The sequence below is a fragment of the Oryctolagus cuniculus genome, chromosome 14, assembly GCF_051225735.1.
Source record: "Oryctolagus cuniculus isolate XC-2025 breed Fujian yellow rabbit chromosome 14, ASM5122573v1, whole genome shotgun sequence".
Lineage (NCBI taxonomy): Eukaryota > Metazoa > Chordata > Mammalia > Lagomorpha > Leporidae > Oryctolagus > Oryctolagus cuniculus.
The window spans coordinates 10,283,478-10,306,177 of NC_142880.1; the positions used below are offsets into that span (position 1 = coordinate 10,283,478).

Genomic DNA, 22,700 nt, shown 5'->3' on the forward strand with positions numbered 1-22,700 from the left:
TCTGCCCCAGAATATAGAAATCCTGTTGTGGCATTTGTACTAAGTAGTCAATTTACCTGTACTAAAATGAAATATGGAGCGCCACTACATTTTAAGGCAGTCAAGATTGCTTTAGTCGCCATAGTTTTCTTTTAAAATCTTCATAATTTGCACTGGGAGCAGCACAGAAACCGAATTAGTGAGTTAATGTTGGAATGAGATTTAAGAGAGAATTTGTAAGTTTAACTTTTCATTATGTAAGAAGGTAAAGCTGAAGTTGACTTTTCATACTTTTACCTGTAATAGTGTGGATAACTTAAAACTTGTAACATTAGATTTTTGTTAATATTACAAGGATATTTGTATTTTTAATAGAAAACTTTTATTTAATAAATATAAATTTCAAAAGTATTAGTTTTTATTATTTTTAATAGAAAACTATATTAGACTTTAAAATACCTTTCTGTTGTAGTCTTTTATGTACTTTCAATCCTGTGCTGAAATTCATTATTTGAAATAAGTGTAGATGCTAAGAAGAGGCAGCAAGGTGGTAGAGGTGATCGGGAAGTGTCAGGTTGTGTTAATCAGTATGGTAGATAAGCCACAGGTAAATAAGAGGAGATTTTAAATCCTTTGATGACTAATCATTACTTTTTTCTTTAAAAGAGATGCTATTTTCTTTGAAGGTAAATTCTAAATAATTCAGTTAAATCAAATGATGCCATTTACAATAATAACTGAATTCTTAATTTTTTTAAAATAAAGATTTATTTCTTTGAAAAGGCAGAGTTTACAGAGGGAGGGAGAGACAGAGACAGAGATCTTCCCATCCACTGGTTCACTCCACAAATGGCCACAGAGGCCAGGGCTGGGCCAGGTTGAAGACAGAAGCCTGGAACTTCACCTCCGGGTTCAGGAGACCAAGTACTTGGGACATATCTTCAACTGCCTTCCCAAGTGCTTTAGCAGGGAGCTTGAAAAGTGGCGCAGCTAGGACACTTACTGGTGCCCATATGGGATGTAGGCACCACAATGCCAGCCCCTATATCTTTACTTTAAAAATACATACTATAAAATACTTTACTAGTTTGATAGGCTATTGGTTCAGATAGAATTAGAAACAGTCCTTTTCTTTCAATGCTTAATGTTGGTATTAACTCATTGTCATCACAAAATTTTACCTTTAGGCTTTCAAAAAGTATGCATAAATCTCATATTATTTGAGAAAATAACTTACTGTATGTTATAAGAAATTTTCCTTTGAGGGAAATATGACAAAAATTAATTAACATCATATTTTCTGGGTGGTTCTGGTTTGGGTTTTACCTGTACTTAGCCTTGTGCCCCTGCCCGCCCCGCTGCCTAAATTCCCAAAAAGAAAAAAAGGGCTAACTGTGAAGCAAGCATATAGTCAGTACAGGATTGAAAATTCATAGCTATTTTTACGTTGATTATTACTTTGGAAATTGTAGTTTATGTGTATAGGTCTAGGGTTTTTTTTTTATATTGAAATGAGTGTAATATGTTTATAAAATGTAACAAATGTTATGGGAATTAGATAATTTGATCAGTTGCATTTATTTTATTGTCAGTTTGAATTAAATTTGTTCGTTATTTAGTTCTGATCATATGATAACATAATAGATTTTGATTTATATATCTAATTTGTTATCTTTTTAAGATGGTTCCACGGGAAGATTTCCAAACAAGAAGCTTATAATTTACTAATGACAGGTACTTCTATGTTCACTTGCCTTTTCTAATGTTTTTATTTAAAAGAATAAAAAAATGAGTTAGCCATTTATCATATAATGTGTTTTGTCTTTACTGTTCAGTTAATGTTTATGGATATTTTAATTTCTTGCCAGATTCTGACAAGCTGCTGTTTTTTGTTATAGTTTTTAGTTGCAGCATACACATGGCATAAAACAAAGGGTATTTGTCTTCTAATCCAGGCCCTGTCTCTTTCCTTACGTGTAAACTTGATGACAGTTTTCTTCTGTATGTTTCTAGAGATGTTCTGTGTCTGTGTATCTCTATTCCTCACTCCTACACACGCACACAGTTACAACAATGTGCATCATATTTTATGTTAGGATATATGTTGGGAGATCAGTGCATAACTGCAGATGCATAGTTTTATTATTCTTTTTAATGGCCATATACTTTCCATTACAATAAAAACTAGTCTCTCAGCCCCTCATGGAGTGATAATGTGTTATTTTGATTGTCAGTTAACTATAGCAGGCCAATGTTCTTGTATTTGTGTACTTGTAGAATTATATAATTGAGTCTTATTTAAAATGTACTAATTTTAACATTTCCCAAAACCTGTTATTATAATGAAAATTTAAAAATTAAAAGTAAAAATTGACTGGTATTGTGGATTTGTTACTTAAAAACCATCCTGGCCGGCGCCGCGGCTCACTAGGCTAATCCTCTGCCTTGCGGCGCCGGCACACCGGGTTCTAGTCCTGGTCGGGGCGCCAGATTCTGTCCCGGTTGCCCCTCTTCCAGGCCAGCTCTCTGCTGTGGCCAGGGAGTACAGTGGAGGATGGCCCAAGTGCTTGGTCCCTGCACCCCATGGGAGACCAGGATAAGTACCTGGCTTCTGCCATCAGATCAGCACAGTGCGTTGGCCGCGGCAGCCATTGGAGAGTGAACCAACTGCAAAGGAAGACCTTTCTCTCTGTCTGTCTCTCTCACTGTCCACTCTGCCTATCCAAAAAAAAAAAAAAAAAAAAAAATCCTAACATCATTTATTCTTGCTAAATATTTAAGGGTGAATTACGTACCAAATAGTTTTTCAGTAAATTGTATTTTAGAAAGATTTGAAACAAGGTTAACCTGTGTTATGTAATTTAGCAGTCTTAGTTCTTTAAAAATGACTAGTTTCATAATTTCTGTATTTGCTGAAATAAATTAGCATGGTGAATAATCCATTGATTATTAAAGATGAGGTCTGAATTGTTGTTGTAGACCATAAGGCAATGTACTTTTAAACAATAATTTGCTTTTTTGGAAGATTTGAGGTAGTTTTTGGAGTGTGTAATTTTACTACTAATCTAATCTATATTAAATAGGTTCGAAACATAAAAAACATAGTAATTCTATATGATAGTCATAGAGACCAATTGCTAAGCCAAAATTACAACTTTCAAAGTGGGATCAAAAATACTTATTTTAATGAATTTGTTGAATTTTGGAGAGTAGTAAAAACTTAATTCACTTGAGGCTCTAGTTTTAGACATATAAAGCTGGAAGGGGGATATCCTTAAGTTTTTTATGTTACTTTGTTTTTTATCTTGGTCTGTGTTATTTTGAGAATCTAGCAGGATTTTCTTCCCTGAAAAATACACTTAAGCACTTGCAGCCACATTTTTATGAATAATTTATATCTTCCATTTTAGAAGAAATATGATTTGTTTTATCAACTAAGAAACACATTCATTTCTTTTCAATTGTGTATTAAGATTGGAAGATTCACTTTAAGGAGGATTCTTTTTTCAGTTCTTTTTGTCAAAAATGATCTTGATAGCAGGTGCATTGGCTAGATGAATAACACTATTAGTAAATTACAAAAATTATATCTTATTCTGTGTGTTCACTATGGGGTTCCAAAAACAGTAAAGTCCTGTTTTTTCCTATGTCTTTAAGATTCAAACAGAAAAACATCTCCATATTAAATCACTGCCAATTGAAAATATCAAAATTCTTAATATGAATATATTTATTGTGATAATTTGCTTCTTATCTTTACAGGATCATGCCTGTTGAATGAAATACAGTGCATGTATATTGATTTTGATAGTTCCACAAATATTTCAGTTATTTTCAATTCACCTTTGTAAGCTTTATGGTACTGTTCTCTTTACTAGCCATTATTTTCAAATTATTAATTGAATATATTGATAAAGTAATAAGTCTGTCCTAAACAAAAGTGATTTTAATTTTTAGGGCCTTTTTATTAAGGAATTTACAAATAGAATGTGGCAGTTTCGGCCAATGCCTGTTAAATATAGTTGCTCTTCTTTCCAAGTTATGAAAGGTATGGATGTTGTTGACCAGAAGTAATTGCTGCAAAATTTTTGATTTGCATTTTTATGTAATGAAGCTGGTATGATAGATCAGAGATACAGCAGACAAGCAAGATGGGTACTTGTGAATCATAAACCAGAAAATATGAAAAAAGTGTTTTTAAAGAGCAGTTATTGGTGAAAATTTGCATGTGTATGACTTTGAATGCACTTTGTAATTACTATTTAACTCCTTTTCATTTTAATTTGATAATTAGGAAATAAAACTAACAGTTTAATTTTTACAGTTGGCCAAGTCTGCAGTTTTCTTGTGAGGCCCTCAGATAATACTCCTGGGGATTATTCACTGTATTTTCGCACCAATGAAAATATTCAGCGATTTAAAATATGTCCAACACCAAACAATCAGTTTATGATGGGAGGCCGATATTATAACAGGTAAATCATAAGAAATTTATAGTTAGCTTTTACTTTTGCAAAAAAAAATAGTTGAAATATTGATAACTATAGTATAATGGATTCAAAATTACGTAAAATTTCCTATTTAAAAATAACACTTTTAATATAATTAGTAGTGTTAAACATGACTATAAATTAATGACTTTTACTTTGCGTCCTTCCAAAATTCATGATTTAAAAAATTATATATGCTAATTAAATATATGCTAATATACTGACCTGGATATTCTTCCAAGTCTGTTATTTTTAGACTTTTTATTCCCTGGATATGATCGCCTTATAAAGCTCAAGTGTATTGTTTCTAGTTTTAAAAGTAAATTTCTTTTTTAAGAAAGGTCAAAATTATGTGACTCTGGTGCTGGGAAAATGGCAGTTTTTTCAGTTGTTTTGGAAATAAATGCTCCCATTTCAACATTAATGTCAGTAATAATTCCCAGGAAAGATAAACCTTTGTGATTACCACTTATTATTTTGATAAAGTTACGGAAAGTAAGATTATTCAGTACATCTGACACTACCATTCTCTGCTATTCTATCTCATTTCCTCTCCCTCCCTCCCTACTTTACCTGCTGTTCATGTTTTTTATGACTTAACTGCATCTGATACAACAGCAAAATGTATAAATTTTCTCATAAGAATTCTTAGTTTACCTGAATTCTACTTGCTAAATAAGTGTCACTTTTCAGTTCTTCATTCTCAGTATCTCAGAAGTGATCTTATTCCTGTCCCCAAAAGGTAGACTTAAAATAATTTCTTCAGTTTATAGTGACTCTTAAGTATGGTTTTGTTGTCATAACTGCTCACTGGAGGTGTATGGGAAATTGGAATCTCTGACTCATCTATTCTGACCTAAAAACCTATATTAGAACTTTGTTGTTTTTCTAAAATGATGTGACTCTTAGAATCACTTATTCTATTTATTTGTTCACATTATACCCTTTTAAAAAAGACTTGATAATTCTTGGTAACAGAGTTTATATATATATATATATATATTTAAAATATTGCAGTTTTTATGAGACAAATTATATGAATGTAGTAATTTTTATTTTAACAGCATTGGTGACATCATAGATCATTATAGAAAAGAGCAGATTGTTGAAGGGTATTATCTTAAGGAACCTGTACCAATGCAGGTCAGTGTTTTCGTTGTTTTGTTTTTTTCACAATGAACACCCTTTAGTTTTTAAATACATTCTAGTGGTTGTTATGTTTATGCACACATTCATGTAGTGAAAATTGAATAAAGCTTAAAACTTCAGATTATTCAGGTTCTTTCAGAATATTAATTTTAAGAGAATCTCTTAGTTTTTGTATATGTTGATTCTAGATAATTAGGAGTCTTTGGTGGCTTTTTGAGAATAAAACTATTGTCAAGTTGCACTAAGTCAAGGAATGAGTTTGCTGGAGGCAAAATTGGAAGCTACAGGGATAAATCACAGCCAAGCTTATCTAGGTAAGCTTGGTAAGTAAAGAAAGAAATAAAAACTAATTATAGAAGAGCATTAGGGCCAAAAGAGTTTTAAACTGAGCTCTCCCTCCCCCCTTTTAATTGCCTATAGTAGTGTGGTGAAAGAGTTTGAGAATGTCTGCATCCTCTGAGTAAAGAGGAAGGTGAAGAGGAGGGTGGCAGTGGGGCTGGGGTCAGGAGAATGGGTGGCAGCAGTACCTGATGTACAAGATCCTGGAGAAAATAAGAAGTGAATGTAATCCCGAACATCAGAGGAAAGATTGTCCTAGAACAGGACTGCTCCTTTAGTATTGGTTGCTTCATGCACAGGGTGATTGACCCTCATTTCCTCCTCATTGTGCTTTCTGAAGTGTGTCAGGGAAAGGGTGTAGCAGGGATCAGGAAAAGGTGATTCAAGAGTATACTCATGTAGAAAATGAAGGTACTGATATCCCAAGGATAAAAAGAATCGTAAAAGAGGTTTTGGGTGCCCAGCTAAAGTTGTACAGTAATGTGTAATGTCTGTGGTTTTCAATTTTTGTCATGTTAAAAAGTTAGCTTTAGGTGGTTATATCTACTACCCATTGCAGTTACTGAAAGAGAAATCATTATTCTGAAAATAAATATAAATGCAAGAGTCATCACAATTCTGTCACATTTTTAAATATCTTCATTTCCTCATGCTTTTCTAGTAGAATGTAAGGTCTATGGGCAGAGATTTTTGTTTGCTTTGAACTGTTTTACCCCAAACAGTACTTGATATTAAGTATTCAATAAATCTTAATTGAATGAATGACTCTCTGCTCTCCAACAATAAGGCACCCACTTATTGGTTTACATTGCAGTGTGTACCTTCCTGTCTCTTATTCTGTATCCAAATTCTGCTTGTTAGAAATCCATCTCAAGTTTCACTTCCTGGTTGACAGCTTCCTAATAATTATAGTTAATGCAGATGAGGCATTTTTGTTGGCAGTTCTGGGTGATCTTGGCTGCTCACTATTCTAATTACTACATAAGGAAAACCTACTTAGAAAAAGAAAAGCATCAAAATATTGCAGTATGTACTTTCTACAGAGCAGTGTTGTAGGTTTTTTTTTTATTAGGAGTCAGAAGAGCCTTTATCTCCAGGTGACAGATTGTGCCACAGGTTACCATTGCTATGTCCCTAATTTTTAATTACATCCCTAATCCATTGGCTGTTTGAGTTAGTCACAGTTTCGTTTCATAAGTTTGTTAATGTTACTTTTCCACAAATTAAATCATATAATTTCTCATCCTGAATTCTAATTATATATTTTTATAGTTATAAAAAAAATAAATGGCATGTTTTTAACTTTTTAACTGTATGTAAGTGGAACAGATTTCGTATATACAGTTTTAGGAACACAGTACTTCTCACTCTAACCTCCCTCATTCCCACCATCCCTTTCTTATTTTTCTTTTAATTTATGCAGTGACATATTTTTAGTTTACTTTATAATCACAAGCTTAATCTCCCATTAAGTAAAGAAGTCAACAGGTAGTAAGGAGAAAAAACATGCTCGTTAGGAGTATGGACAAGGGCTATAAACAATAATCAAATCTCAAAATGTCGGTTTAATTCCTATAGATTATCTTTTTTTGTAGTCTGTATATTAGTCACCACAAATCAGAGAAAACACATATTTGTCTTTGGGACTGGCTAATTTCACTAAACATAATAGCCTCAAGTTGTATCCTTTTTGTTGTGAGAGACAATAAAAATGATTCTTTTTTTTTTTCATTTTTTTTTTTTTTGTGGCTAGGTAGTATTCCACCATGGACATACCACATTTTCTTTATGCAATTATCCAGTCATCAGTTGATAGACATCTGGGTTGATTCCATATCTTAGCTATTGTGAATTGAACTGTTATAATCTGGGGGCTACAGATAACTCATATCATAATTTAATTTCCTTTAGGTAAATTCCAATGAGTAGGGCTGCTGGGTCATATAGATGTTTTCAGATTTTGAGGAATCTCCCTGCTGTATTCCATAATGGTTGTATTAGTTTACATTCCCACCAACAGTGTATCAGGGTGCCCTTTTTTCCCCATCTCTGTCCTTTTTAAAATTTTATTTTTGTTTCATTGGAAAAGCAGAGAGGGAGAGACAGACACAGAAAGATCTATCTGCTGGTTCACTCCCCAAATGCTGCCAACTGCCAAAGCTGGATCAGGCTGAAGCCAGGACCCCCATGAGTGGCAGGGCCCCAGGTACTTGTACTGTTATCTGGTGCCTCCCAGAGTGTGATTGGAATCAGACCCAGGCACTGTGAGATGAGGGCATCCCAAGTGGCTTCTTAAGTCACTATGCCACATGCCTGACATCTAGTAAACTTTTAATAGATAAGATCACTTTAAGAATTACCTCAAATACTTTGTGTCTTAGTGTAACAACAAGTTGTTTCATAACCGAACAAACTTCAAATTGTTCTTTGCAAATGTGCTATCCAATGCATTGAATATCTAAAAAATAAATAATTATAAAGTAATTTGTTTATACAGAACCTGTGTAGTAGTACTTGTAGTGTGCATTTTGAGTCTGGAGTGAAAATAGGTTACAGTAGCGAGTCAAAATACTCGCTAGCCTTCCAGCAGCATTCTACTGTGTTTTTTTTGGAGAACAGACAAACTGATTATTTATCGAAGTAATACCACTCCTCTGAGGTGACCCGTGTCCTCAGCTTCAGGTAGGAACGTGACCAGAAACAGCAGAGATCCAGCAAGGTCGGCTTACTTCCTGAAACTGACACTTCTTGCAGCAAACAGGAGCAGCCTGTGGAGACCAAACACCCTACAGTAAAAACAACTGACACTTTTTAGGGCTATAATTATGCACTTCTAAAATATATATTATTCTAATTTTTTGACAACTTGATGAGGTTGACACTATAATTATGACTATTTTACAGATACGGAGACAGAACAAAGAGGTTGAGTAAATTCCTTTAGGCATTGAGTCATCCCTGACTGGACTCTCCTTCCCTCCCCTTCCCCACCCCTCCTTTTCTCCCTTCAAAATGTATCTGGAAATGTATGTCGTTCCCCTTCTAAATGCATCTGGAAATTTGGAATATGAACACCAACTGAAGCTGACTCATCTCCCTGCTTCTTCCTTTGTGCCTTATACCTCACGGCAATTAGAGGGTTCCCTTTAAAAACGAGTCAGGTCATGTCATTCCTCTGTTGAATATTGAAGATGTTTTACATTTCATTCAGAGGAAAACAAAAGCCTTTCAGGGCAATCCCATTAGTTGCATGAATTCTTTTCTTTGTACTATTCCTCTCATTCTTTCCATGCCTTTTTTTTTTTTTTTTTCTTTTTTAAACTGTGCCAGGTTGTTTTTTTCTTTGGGATCTTTGTATTTGTTGAGTCTGCCCAAAATGATTTTCTACCAGGTATCTGCTTGTGTAACTCTCTCATCTTGGTGTTTTTGTTTAGAAGTTAGCTTCACAATGAGACTTACCTAGATGGCTTATTCAAGACTGCAACATGCTATACCTTGCAAGGCATTTACCAGCTTCTAACCTATAATAGAATTTACTTTATTTTCTCTTTCGCTGGCTAGCATATGAGTGTACTTCTAAAAGTTCATGTAATCTAGAGTTAAAAGATACGTGTACTTTGGTACATAAATATTTCAAATCCATGCATGATATTTTCAACATACACTTTCCTGAACTTTTTGAAGCGTAAGTTCCTTGAGGATAAGGATCTTTGTTTTGTTACCTGATGTATCTCAAAAACTAGAATAGAGTCTGGCACTCAGGAAACATTTATTGAATCAGTTTATTAAATGGAGTTTTCTTAGCCACAATTAACATCTAAAGTCAGGCTTCAGGAACCTGTATAGCTAACTTCTGAGCTACCTTGGAGAGGCACTGATAAAACCTAAGACCTCCCTGTCCAAAACTGTTGAGAGCAGGGAAGATAAATAATGTATAAGAAAAGTGTTCTCTCTAATCATCTAGTGATTGACTAACACTAGGAAGGTAAAGATGTCTTGTTTATATTGTTCTCTAATACATTGGACTCATTCAGTTCTTATAGGTCAGTATAACAGCCCCATCTTTATTTTTGAAGAGCTATATATATTATCTTGAAATCACATATTTAGATCCAAATATTCGTATAGTAATATATCTTAAGGGACAAAATACAATTATGCCCCATTCTGCAACTAATACTAAGTACTGTCTTTCAATCTTGAAGTAAGAATTGGTGCTTTGTAACTAACAAGTCTGTATGGCCAGCAACATGGCCATCACCATTTGCTATCTAGATCCTATGTAACCTTTTAAATTTTTTATACTCTTAAGTCATTTTACAAATGACTTGTAGAAGACTAAAGGGCTAATCCGAAAACACCTTTAATAGGAAATGTAATCAGAATTTAAATGTAGAAAACCCCAATTTTTGTTCTGTATTTTCCAGGACATAAAAGGCTTACATCCTTGAAATGGACATACCTGGAGACACACTCTTAGTTTAAATGCTGCCTCCATGTTTGAGTCACATCTCTCATGCTGTACTTATTCTGCTGCTTCTTGCACTGTCACTGTCAAAATGCAATACCAGATCTGGGTTATGATTCTTGTTCTTGTATCATCAAAATGCAGTACGTTTGAAAACTTCAGTGGCTCATACTGTTGCTGGAGAGTACAGTCTTCCTGAGTCCATAAGCATAAAGCATTTTTATGTTTAGATTTATAAATATCAATTAGAACTTTTAAATTTCTACGTTTTCCTTCAGTCGCCTTTTATAAAAACCATTTTCAGCACTTGTCCAGTTACAAATGATGCTAAGTAAATTTTGATGCCCAACCAGAAATTTAAAGAATACTCGGATTACTTTTCTGCAAAGCTGGATAATGATGATGTCCTTTCTATTGAATGACCAACTAGATCAGACTATTATATTTCCTGCCTTTCCCTGAGTAATGAAATGGTTCACTCAGTGATTGTTGCATTTAGAAATTCATTGAGTGCATTATCAGCTGGAGGACTGTAGCCTGAGTTGTGCTCATCGAAGTCCATTTTGCCATCACAGTAGAATCTAGAGTGTTGCTCGTTATTTGCATTCACGTTCTGATTCTTCTAATAGTTGTCAGACATCTTACTTAGCTCTCTCTTTTACCATCATGAGCAGAAAATTAAGAGTTCTAAATTGTTAGCTGTTTTGTGAAAGCTAATAAAATACAACAAAGATGGCTTTTAATTATTTTTGGTAAGGTGCTGCAATACTTGGCAACACAGTAAAAATACCAAATGGTGATGCAGTGGAGATGACTAATTTCACTATTTGCATCATACTCCAGACCAGGAGTTGGCAACATTTTTCTGTCAAGGACCAGATATTAAATATTTTATGTTCTGTGGGCCTTTCAATCTCTGTCTCAAGTATACTTCCGCCTATGTAGTTAAAAGCGATCCCAGACGATATTTAAAGGAATGAGCAGTAAAAATTACGTGCAAAAACAGGTAGTGAGCTGGACTAAAAGGCATAAAATACTAACCCTTACAGATGTTCTGAACTGCCCAAAAGATAAACAAAAAAAGTAAAAATAAGTGCAGTGGACACTGAAAGTAGAATTGAATATTGATTCTGTGGAGGCACTCTTTCCTTTTCCTGACATCTTTTTGTTAATTGAGGGATTTGGCAATTAATGCCAGTTCTGCTACAATATGGAATATGCGTTTCTAAAAGTCAGCATTATACAGATTCAAGCAATAAAAGCCAGCAGGGCCTGTGGGAAAAGTGGGGTTAGAGAGATAACAGTCGGAAACTTTACCAGTTGACGAGAAAGATTGGGACACCATTTGTAGATGGCTGGTTACAGCTTTCAACACATTTGGTTAAATGAGGGAACTGTTGGGCCTTTCAGGTGGCTGCAGTTTCAGTCTTCCTTTATCTCATTCCAGTTGGGTGTAGTATTCTATAGTCACTGTTTCCAGTTATGATAGGACAAACTAAAGCTTTTAAAATCATAGTATTTGCTGTAAAATATACCAAAACTGACTTTTTGGAAATGGCTTATTGGTTGTTCATGGGACATGTTCTAGGGAAATGGTAAAGAAATCAGAATTTCTTTGGAAAGTGAAGGCTTTTAATTTATATGTTATTGTATGTCTAGATTTTAGTATTAAAGATACTTTATGTGGCTTTTTAATTGGTAATTGGTAATTTAATTTCCGTTAAGATTTAAAGAATAACTCTAAAATAAGAAATTTGAAGATAAGATCATAAATTTCTTAGATGTTTGCTACATTTCCATCAAGAATTCATAAAATAATTTTAATAATTTTAAAAATTCAGGATCAAGAACAAGTACTCAATGATTCAGTAGATGGCAAGGAAATCTACAATACAATTCGTCGTAAAACAAAAGATGCCTTTTATAAAAATATTGTTAAGAAAGGCTATCTTCTGAAAAAGGGTGAGTAAACCTTAAAACTGAGAATTTAACTTCATTGTTTTACCAATGACACAGCTGATAGAGGGACATTGTAAATATGAAGGCTTAAACTTTGGTATGTATTTAGTGAGTTGTGTTGACATGAATTATTAGTAGTTGACACTTGCTTAGAGCTTATGGTGTTAGCATTCTTCAGAATTTAGTTTATCCACATTAAGTCCTCATTTCCACCAGAACCTTAGGGAACGAACTTGTATGTTGCCATGTATGCCCTTAAACTTGAAGGTGGCTTCTAGGCTAGGTGTTTTGATTCTTTGCCCTGTTCCCTTGAGCCCCTTTTCCCATTTTTTTTTTTTTTTTAAGAGAAATTCCTTATGGCACTCAACACATTCATGGTGTTGCTGTTTTCATAGATTTGCCTCAATTTGACATTAAGACACACTGGGAAGTTGGGTGGGTGTCTGATAGAAGAATTTTTTCCTTAAGACTGCAAAAGAATTATTCCAAAATAAGTATTTTGGAGATTTGATTACAATGAAATCTCTGAAGATACAGTTAAGGTAACCTTGTTATTTATTCTGTGACTCATTAAAACAGTATAACAAGTATTTTCCCATTATACAAGGATTGGTGCATTGTTTAAGCTTGGAATTAAAATTTGAAGTATATACAGTTTTTGGCGGGGACAACAGTAATTTTTATGTTTCTAATATGTACAGGTTCACACATTATTGTTTGGCTAAGAGAAAACAATTTGTTTTTAAACAGGCAAAGGAAAACGCTGGAAAAATTTATATTTTATCTTAGAGGGCAGTGATGCCCAACTTATTTATTTTGAAAGTGAAAAGCGAGCTACAAAACCAAAAGGATTAATAGATCTCAGTGTATGTTCTGTCTACGTTGTGCACGATAGTCTCTTTGGAAGGTAAGAATTGGTTTCTGTTTCCCTTTTTGGAATTATTTTATAATAAAATAATATGGTCAGATCATTTAAAATAGCAGATCAACTTAGAGTATCCTAAAACATCTTCCAGAAATTTCAGACGTACTTTTGAGGGTAATTTTTGTCTTCCTTGTCTATTTTAATTGTGAAAATTGTTCTCCACTGTATTATGTTGAAATCTTTGAATGACATTTCTTATGGTGACTTGACCTATCTAGCAGATTTCCTCCTTGTCTTCACCAATGAGATTTTAGCGACTCACTGAGTCTTACCACTTTTTCTCTAATTCTTATCACATTGTCTTGTTAATGCAGTATGTTTGATAGTACTGTGTACAAGCAGTACTATTAACTCTCTATGGTATGTTCCTAAGAAACTTGACATTAAAAAGCAATTGCAATATGAAAATAAAAAATGGACTATTTCAGATTTGAAGTACAAAGGTTTTTTTTCTCTTACATTGATTTGAGAATTTTTTTAAAAATATTAAGTTTGTAATCTAAATTCTGAAATCCGAGATAAATTCAGCTTTTGTCATTTATCATTTACTGTGGGGTGGCATTTCTACTTGGCAAGTCTAGGTCTTATCATGTGAAAGTTATGTAATATATCTACAGAAATGCCTATAAAGCATGCCACCTAGTCATTTTTTTTCCCTGAGTGGTTTGAGGAGATTATGTTAATACCACTTGTGATATCATGGGTAGTCAGTTATTTTAATTGGTCAAATATATTTGAAGTGATGAATAAAAAATTTTCTTTACAGCAGGTTTTTTTTTTAATCTTAGCATTTATATTGTGAATTTTTTATTATAGAAAGAATTTCATAAATTCATTTGTCCTTGATATCATCTTTTTTGCCTGAACACTCCCTAAAATCTCATAAAAAGAGTTACCCTAGAAAGCTTTTGTTTTGGGTTGGGTGAGAATGGGGTTTCCTCAAGGTTTTTTTTTCCCCCTATGCCTTAGTGCAGCCAACACCCCCCCCCCCCCCCCCCCACTATTAAGTTTTTGGTTGCCTGAGTAGCCAGGGAATCAGACTGCTCTGATAGATTGAAGCCATTTGGTGCCCAGCTATGTAGCTGGAATGGATCTCACAAGTAGTGAACCTGCAGTAGTTATGGGTGACATGACTGTTGGACATACAGCAACATTCTTCATCACCAAATATAGTTTATTAAGTGATAAAAATAGTTAAAACAATGAAAGAGGGATGAGGTTTGGGAGCCAAGTTTATTGAATTAAGTAATCGTACCAGAATATCCCTGTAAGACTGGTTGCAGGAGCCCTAGTGGTCACAAAAATGCAAAGATATTAACTCCCTTATATAACATTTGCATATAATCTGTATACATCCTCTTGTCTACTTTTTAAATAATTTTTCAAAGATTTATTTATTTACTTGAAAGAGTTAGGCAGAAAGAGAGAGAGAAGTCTTCCAACTGCTGGTTCACTCCCCATACGGCCGCAATAGTGGGGCTGGGCTGATATGAAGCCAGGAACTTCTTAGGGTCTCCCACACGGGTACAGGGGCCCAAGCACTTGGGCCATCTTCTACTGCTTTCCCAGGCCATGGCAGAGAGCTGGATCTGAAGTGGAGAGCAGCCAGGGCCCAAATTGGTGCCCATATGGGATGCCGGCACTGCAGGCAGCAGCTTTACCCGCTATGCCACAGCGCCAGCCTCCCTCTTATATACTTTAAGTAATCTGTACGTCACTTAAAATACCTAATAAAATGTACATTTGTGTTTTATATTAAAACTTTAATTTCTTATTTGAGAGACACATAAGAGAGAGACACCTAGACAGAGACCTCCCTTCTTCTGGTTCACTCCCCAAATGCCCACATGGCTTGGGACAGAAGATGAGGGAGAAATCAGGAGATGGAAGCTGAATCCTGGTTTCAGGAACCCAACCACTTGAGCCGTCACCACTGTGTCTCAGGGTCTACATCAGATTGAAGCTGGAAGATGTCAAATGCAAACACTGCCGTGTGGGATGCAGGTGTCCTGACTCGTGGCTAAAGCACTGGCCAAATGCCCATTCTGCTTGTAGTTTTTTTTTTTTTTTAAGATTATTTATTTTGCTTGAAAGTCGGAGTTACACAGGAGAGGAGAGGCAGAGACAGAGAAGTCTTCCATCCAATGGTTCACTCCCCAATTGGTCGCAATGGCCGGAATTGTGCTGATCCGAAGCCAGGAGCCAGGAACAACTTCTGGGTCTCCCACGTGGGTGCAGGGGCCCAAAGACTTGGGCCATCCTCTACTGCTATCCCAAGCCACAGCAGAGAGCCGGATGGGAAGTGGAGCAGCCAGGTCTCGAACCAGTGCCCATACGGGTTGCCTGTGCTTCAGGCCAGGGTGTTAACCCGCTGCGCCACAGTGCCAGCCCCTGCTTGTAGTTCTTAGACTGGATTATTTAGGGACTGACGATGAGAAAAATGTCTGTACATGCTCAGTACAATTGTAAATCTTTTTGAAATAGTTTCCATTGAGGTTGTTTGAATACATGGATTCTGAACCCCCAGATTTAGGAGGTTGATTGTAATATGAAAAAATGGCTCTTGAGATGAGTCTTAGAAGATGGGTATGAATTTATTTGCATAGTTGAACAGAGCTTCCCTAGTAATGTGCCATGAATCTTTGTAGCTGTCCTTTGAGACACTGGTGGTTGTAAAATGTTATTGTACTAAAAATATTAAAACAAGTCTTTTTACATTTCAGTAACTGTGACACTTGAAATTATACAGCTCCCTCTATAAGCTATTTTAATTATGTATTGGGAAAGAGGATTAGTGCATAATAGCTGCAGAAAAAAAGCTCTAGTGGCCATACTTCAATCCCTCTTTCTTGTTAAATCATGCAGTTACTCTCACTTTATTCACAATTTTTTTGTGAATCACCAATGAAGTCTCGAGTTCATGCATAAATTTAGTTTCACTTTGTTTTCTACATTCTTTCTATTGAAATGGAAGTTAAAATTGTTTTCATTATTGTTGTGAAATATATAAGGGAGTCTGGAAAAGAACCTAGCTAATTTAGGGTTTTTTTCTTCATTGTTACTTCTTTATAATGGGGTTTAATATACAATTTATTTTTGTACCATAAACGAGTTTGCTCATTTTTGCACTGGAAAGTCAATAGATTCACAAGATAAAAGCAGTAGTCTTAAAGTTAAAAAAACAAATTATACCACTTACTAAGAAAATGTAATGAACTTAGATTATTGAACCCAGTAAATCTTGTCTTGCCCAGCTCAAGTATTTTATTAGCATAAAAGTTAATAAGTCAGTGGCACAAGACACATCATTCTGATGCCATACCACTGAACACCTTCTTCTCAAGAAGAATGTCAACTGTAAACTCCCAAGTGATAAGCAGTTTGGTCTCTCCCCACTTCTTTTTTTTACAGATCTGTCTATAGAATCGGATTAGATCTGGAAAGCTTGTTAGGAATCAGTAAGCTGAAGGTGATGCAAAAATGCCTCTCACAAAATTGGGAAGAATTGCATGTTTTACCAGTTGGGAATTGCCAACACTCTGATTTTCCAATAAATAAATAAATCTTAAAAAAAAGCAAAGTAATAGAAGAGATACCACTTTTGTCAAGTATTAGGTAGTATTCAGATAGTATTATCCGTAAGTGCATTCATTTTAGTGAATCCAAATGACAGACTGTATTTATACCCAGACACTACATTTTCACTGCAAACTGATGAAAATGCAGAAATTAGAGAAACACTTGGAAGAAGAGTGTTAGTCACTCAAAGAGAAACCACAACTATTTAGGATAAAGTTTTCTAGATAGTAAATGAATCCTTTGAAACAAAGTTGGGTCTATGGAAATGCTATTTAAAATTACGATTCGTGATGAGGCTTCATGACAGGAGCAGCTAATACATTCAGAGCAGAAGCTGAACCTTGGAAAAGAAAGGTTAAAATGATTGACCAGTAGTACTTCTTATTTGGATAATATGAATCTTCTAATAAGTTCGAGAAAAAGCTTTAGCATTATTGACATGTTCTATGAGAACAGGTGCAATTAGATTGAAAATATCTTTTTGCACTATCAAAAGATTGGACCACAGTATACTTGACAGAGAACTGCTAGAGTTAAAAGAAGATCTCGTTCTTTTGAAGTACAATTTAAAGAGATTAAGTTATCCCTATCCTAGTTACTGCAAGAGTTTCAAATTATGTGTCATAAAATGCAAACATCAGGGCACAAAAGCAGATTGTGAATAAATGCTGTTATCTTTTTTTTATTGTGTTATCACATACATGGTAGGCATTAAATATTTCATGCTGTGTATAAGTATGGAATGCAGTACACCGACCTGTAGCATATATGAAGTTTAAGGGGAAAGTCATCGACAGTCTTTGGCAGTGATTTGATGTGCTTGCCGCGCCAGCTACTGACACAGTGTTGGACGGCACTGCTTTGTGTGGCTGCTCTTCTGCATGACTCTAGTTGCACAGATGTCCAGTTTTTCCAGATTATTTTCAGCAGTATTAAAAAGTCTGTAAGGGCCGTGTTGCTTTGTATTAGACATTTAATGCCACTTTACTTAAAACATTAACCATTTCAGAAGCACAAGTTGAAAGATCTTTTGGTGATGGAATTATTCTAGTGAATATTCATGGGAATTTCTATACCTCAATTTTTCCTAGATCTTTACTTCGGCAGTATTTATTTATTGTTTCACATTCATTGATGAAGGATATTTTGCTAGACATTAAATTTTACATTGGCAGTAATTTTCCTTGACCATTTTGAAGGTCGTTGTCTGCGTTCCAGCATATTCCTTGTCATTCTCATGTCCTCCTTTGAGGGGTAATGGATTTTTTTTTTTCCTTAGAGGTCATGTAATTCCTCTTTCTTTGGATGCTTTGAAATGTTTCCTTATATTAGAATTTCAGCACTAAAATGAAGATGTGCCAAATGTAAAATAAAAAAAAAATTTATCATAGTGTTTATAGAGCTTTTTCAACCCAAGACCTGATATTTTCTGTTTCAGAATTGTTGGTGTTTTTTAACCAGGGCTTCTGCCACACTGTCCTGTCTTCAAGATTGCTGTTAAACTTGTTGCTCCTTTTCACTGTATCAGTGTGCCTGTTACTGCCTTTGTTGTTTTTTCCCCTCTTTGCGTTTCAAGCTAGATATTTCCTTCTGATCTTTCAGTTAAATCAACTCATTAATATCTGAAATTACATTTTTGATCGTTTTCCATTTGATCATTTTTTAATGCAAACCCAGTTTTCTGTGTAAAATTTATTGCTATCTGCTTTAATTGTAGTTATTTGGATTGCATGAATATCTTTTTTTTTTTGTTTATTTTCCTGTTAAAGTCATTTGAGTCTGGGTCCTAGAATGCACAGAAGTTTGACTGAATGGTGGACAATGAGTATAAAAATGGTGGAAGCCATGGATAATGTTGCTGCCTCCAGAAAGGATTGTTCTTTTTACAGATGGAATAGGGGTGAGGGTCGGGTTAGGTATGATGAAGGCTGTCCTATTTAAGTTTTGCCGTAATTACAGAAGCATGAGCCCTGAAGGGTTCTCAGCTGAAAGATAGTTTTTTTTCAAAGGTTTATTTATTTTATTTGAAAGAGTTACGGAGAGAGGAGAGACAGAGAAAGAGTTACAGAGAGAGGAGAGACAGAGAGAAATCTCCTACCTGCTGGTTCACTCCTTAAGTAGCCACAACGACCAGGGCTGGGCCAGGCTAGAGCCAGGGGCTTCATTCGGGTCGCCTATGTGGGTGCAGGGGCTGAAGGCTTGGACCATGCACCACTGCTTTCCCAGGCCATAGCAGAGAGCTGGATCGAAAGTGATGCAGCCGGGAATCAAACTGGTGCCTAACTGGGATGCCAGCATTGCAGGTGGCAGCTGAACACACTACGCCATGGCCATGACACTGGCCCTGAAAGCTTTTTCTTTGAAGACTCTGAACTCTTTCTCTCTCAACTGTGAGACTGCTGGATTTCCTGGTTAGTGTTTTTTTTTTTTCTTTTTTTTTTTTTTTTCTTGACAGGCAGAGTGGACAGTGAGAGAGAGAGACAGAGAGAAAGGTCTTCCTTTGCCGTTGGTTCACCCTCCAATGGCTGCCGTGGCCGGCGCGCTGCAGCCGGTGCACCGCGCTGATCCGATGGCAGGAGCCAGGTGCTTCTCCTGGTCTCCCATGGGGTGCAGGGCCCAAGCACCTGGGCCATCCTCCACTGCACTCCCTGGCCACAGCAGAGAGCTGGCCAGGAAGAGGGGCAACCAGGACAGAATCCGGCGCCCTGACTGGGACTAGAACCCGGTGTGCCGGCGCTGCAAGGCGGAGGATTAGCCTAGTGAGCCACAGTGCCGGCCCTGGTTAGTGTTTTTAGTCTTTTAGCTGCTGCTTTCTGCTTGGCATCTTAGCTTCCCTACACAGCTTAGGGGTTGGCAAATGCCTTAAAAGGAAACCTGAAGAGAATGTTGGGTTTATTACTCAGTATGATTGTGGCTCCCCAAGGCTTTTTGCATTGGGTATTCTCCAGTGCTTTCAAGCTACTGTTTTTGTCTAGTCAGGAGGGTTAGTCTGATATAGACCAATTTCAGAATCTAAAGTTGCCAATTTATATTTTCTATTATATACATGTGTTGAACTGCAGCTAATGTGCTATGTCCTCTTAACATTAAAACTAAGATAAACCCTTTGTTGAAAACAGCAAATAGAAATAACATTTGAGTTCCTTACTAAACATTATATAAATATCTGCAAGGGTAGCTGGAAGACAGTGTGTCTTCAAAAAGATATAAATTACTACCTAATATTGTACTTACATGCCAAATTATTTATAGTGGTGTATAATAATAAAGGAGAGCCAGAACTATATTTGCTATACACCACTGTCAGATCATTAAACTTGTGACAAGCTTATATGTAGGGGGAATATTCTGTCTCCATTTTGACAGATAAGGATAAAGGATGGATTAGTAAAAAACTTTAAAACTATAAAATGAGAGTCATCCACAATCTATTTAGAGATAATACAAACATTTTTGGCCTGAGAACATCTCTAGTCTTTGTCGATTAGCTACTTCAATTTCATTTATAACTCTTCTGTTTCTCTAATATCTTTTAAAATCAGTATATGCAATGCTTTTTTAAAAAAGATATATTTTATTTATTTTGAAAGACAGTTACAGAGAGAGGTAGAGACAGAAAGAGGTCTTCCATCTGCTGGTTCACTCCCCAGATGGCTGCAACAGCTGGAGCTGCACCAATCAGAAGCCGGGAGCTTCTTCCGGGTCTCCCACGTGGGTGTATAGGCCCAAGTCCTTGGGCCATCTTCTGCTGCTTTCCCAGGCCATAGCAGAGAGCTGGATTAAGAGGAGCAGCTGGCACACGAATCGGCACCTATATGGGATGCAGGCGCTTCAGACCAGGGCTTTAACCTGCTGCGCCACAGCGCCGGCCCCTAAAATTTTTTAAAATTTATACTTTGATAGGGTGATAAGATTTCAATGGTCCTGACATGAAAATCTTCTAAAATGTGTGCAGCTAACATCTTACAGTTAGTATAATGGAAGATTTTTCTCTAAAAATCAAGGTAATCCTACATAAATAATGTATTGCACTTATTTTAAAGGTTGGTGCAAATGTTTTGATTTTTTTTGTTAAGCATCTTAGTAACTGTTTTGTTTTTTATAGGCCAAACTGTTTTCAGATAGTGGTTCAGCACTTTAGTGAAGAACATTACATCTTTTACTTTGCGGGAGAAACTCCAGAGCAAGCAGAGGTAAGATAAATGTTTCCTAAACTACTATAAAGTTTACACTAACCCATGTTTGCTTACTAACTAGAATAGAAAACTGTTACATTGAAAATAAAGTGATAAAAAGGCCCAAAATCTAATCTTTTTTTTTATTTTAAAGAAAGAGAACTTTCATATGTAAGAAACATTTTTTTCCACTTAAGGTGGTATTTGGGTGAAATAACTACTTTAATATAAATTTCATTTTGGGGCTAATTAACGGCCACTCGTTGGTGTAATTACCATAAATTTAGAGACAGTATATATATCAAAGCAATGTTTTGTAATTAAAAGTGTTTAACATTCTGTTACTTTATTGGAGCACGAATAAATTGCAGTGTTCTGAGAATAGAAATGGCAGCCTAGGGAAGGTAAGAACTATTGAATTTGGGAAAAAAAAATGATTGAAAACCAGATAGTTTTTTAAAATGCTGTGCTATTTCTTTTAGGATTGGATGAAAGGTCTACAGGCATTTTGCAATTTACGGAAAAGTAGTCCAGGGGCATCTAATAAACGTCTTCGTCAGGTGAAATTTCATTTTCTTAATTTGTAATTGTCACACTATGCACTACCACTTTGCTCTTTGTATTTTTTTTTTTTTTAATTTGAGCTAGTATGAGCAACATTTTTGGGGAAGAAATTTTTATCTTCTCACACATTTTAAAGGCACACTATCACTTGCTTCAAAAACAGTAAAATCGTTAATACTTTATAAGAGAGAATGTTTGTTAAATCTTCTGGTTCTTAGTCTTTAATGCCAACTTCTGAATAAAAACGCACTGTACTTCCACTTAAAATAATAATGCCAAACTGGAAACAACAGAGACTATTCTATTGGGCAATTTCCTTCCAAAAATTGTTTTGCCTATATCTAATGGAACTAAAGGTACTTACTGGAAAGGTCATCTGATTTATAGTACTAATCCCAATAAACTTTTGGCTGTTGGTTTCTGTTTTAATTGTGTTTGAAACCTACCATGTATGCTGGCGCCGCTGCTCAATAGGCTAATCTTCCACCTAGCGGCGCCGGCACACCGGGTTCTAGTCCCGGTTGGGGCGCCGGATTCTTTCCCAGTTGCCCCTCTGCCAGGCCAGCTCTCTGCTGTGGCCCAGGAAGGCAGTGGAGGATGGCCCAAGTGCTTGGGTCCTGCACCCCATGGGAGACCAGGATAAGTACCTGGCTCCTGCCTTCGGATCAGCATGGTGCGCTGGCCGCAGCGCGCCAGCTGTGGCAACCATTGGAGGGTGAACCAATGGCAAAAGGAAGACCTTTCTCTCTGTCTCTCTCACTGTCCACTCTGCCTGTCAAAAAAAATAAAAATAAAAATAAAATAAAAGAAACCTACCATGTAACTTTTAGGTAATACGCAATCTTATTTGAAACTGTAACATGTCCTATACTTTTCATTTGTGAAAAGTTAAACTAGACTTATTTTTCCTACGTATATAAAGATGACTTTATAACCTTATTTCTTGGCTTATTTTGTACTTATATAATACACTTAGAGTAACCCCTAGATTATTGGAGTAAATTAGGCAAATTTCAACATTTGTGGGGTTTTGAGGAAAGTTTAATACAGTATGCATATATGACTTAAGTGAT

General features: G+C 35.7%; 1 protein-coding gene across 2 annotated transcripts in view; it reads left to right on the top strand.

The window, feature by feature from the left end:
* RASA1 (RAS p21 protein activator 1) overlaps positions 1-22,700 on the top strand; it is a 93,996-nt gene that overhangs the window by 57,286 nt on the left and 14,010 nt on the right. For both annotated transcript variants that reach the window (XR_011381862.2, XM_070056402.2), the window contains exons 7-13: positions 1,661-1,713; positions 4,304-4,454; positions 5,534-5,612; positions 12,267-12,387; positions 13,135-13,291; positions 20,994-21,081; positions 21,546-21,623. Coding sequence is in view for 1 of the 2 variants with exons in the window: in XM_070056402.2 (XP_069912503.1) it covers positions 1,661-1,713; positions 4,304-4,454; positions 5,534-5,612; positions 12,267-12,387; positions 13,135-13,291; positions 20,994-21,081; positions 21,546-21,623 (727 nt within the window). In the remaining variant the exon portion in view is untranslated. The remainder of the gene's footprint in view (positions 1-1,660; positions 1,714-4,303; positions 4,455-5,533; positions 5,613-12,266; positions 12,388-13,134; positions 13,292-20,993; positions 21,082-21,545; positions 21,624-22,700) is intronic.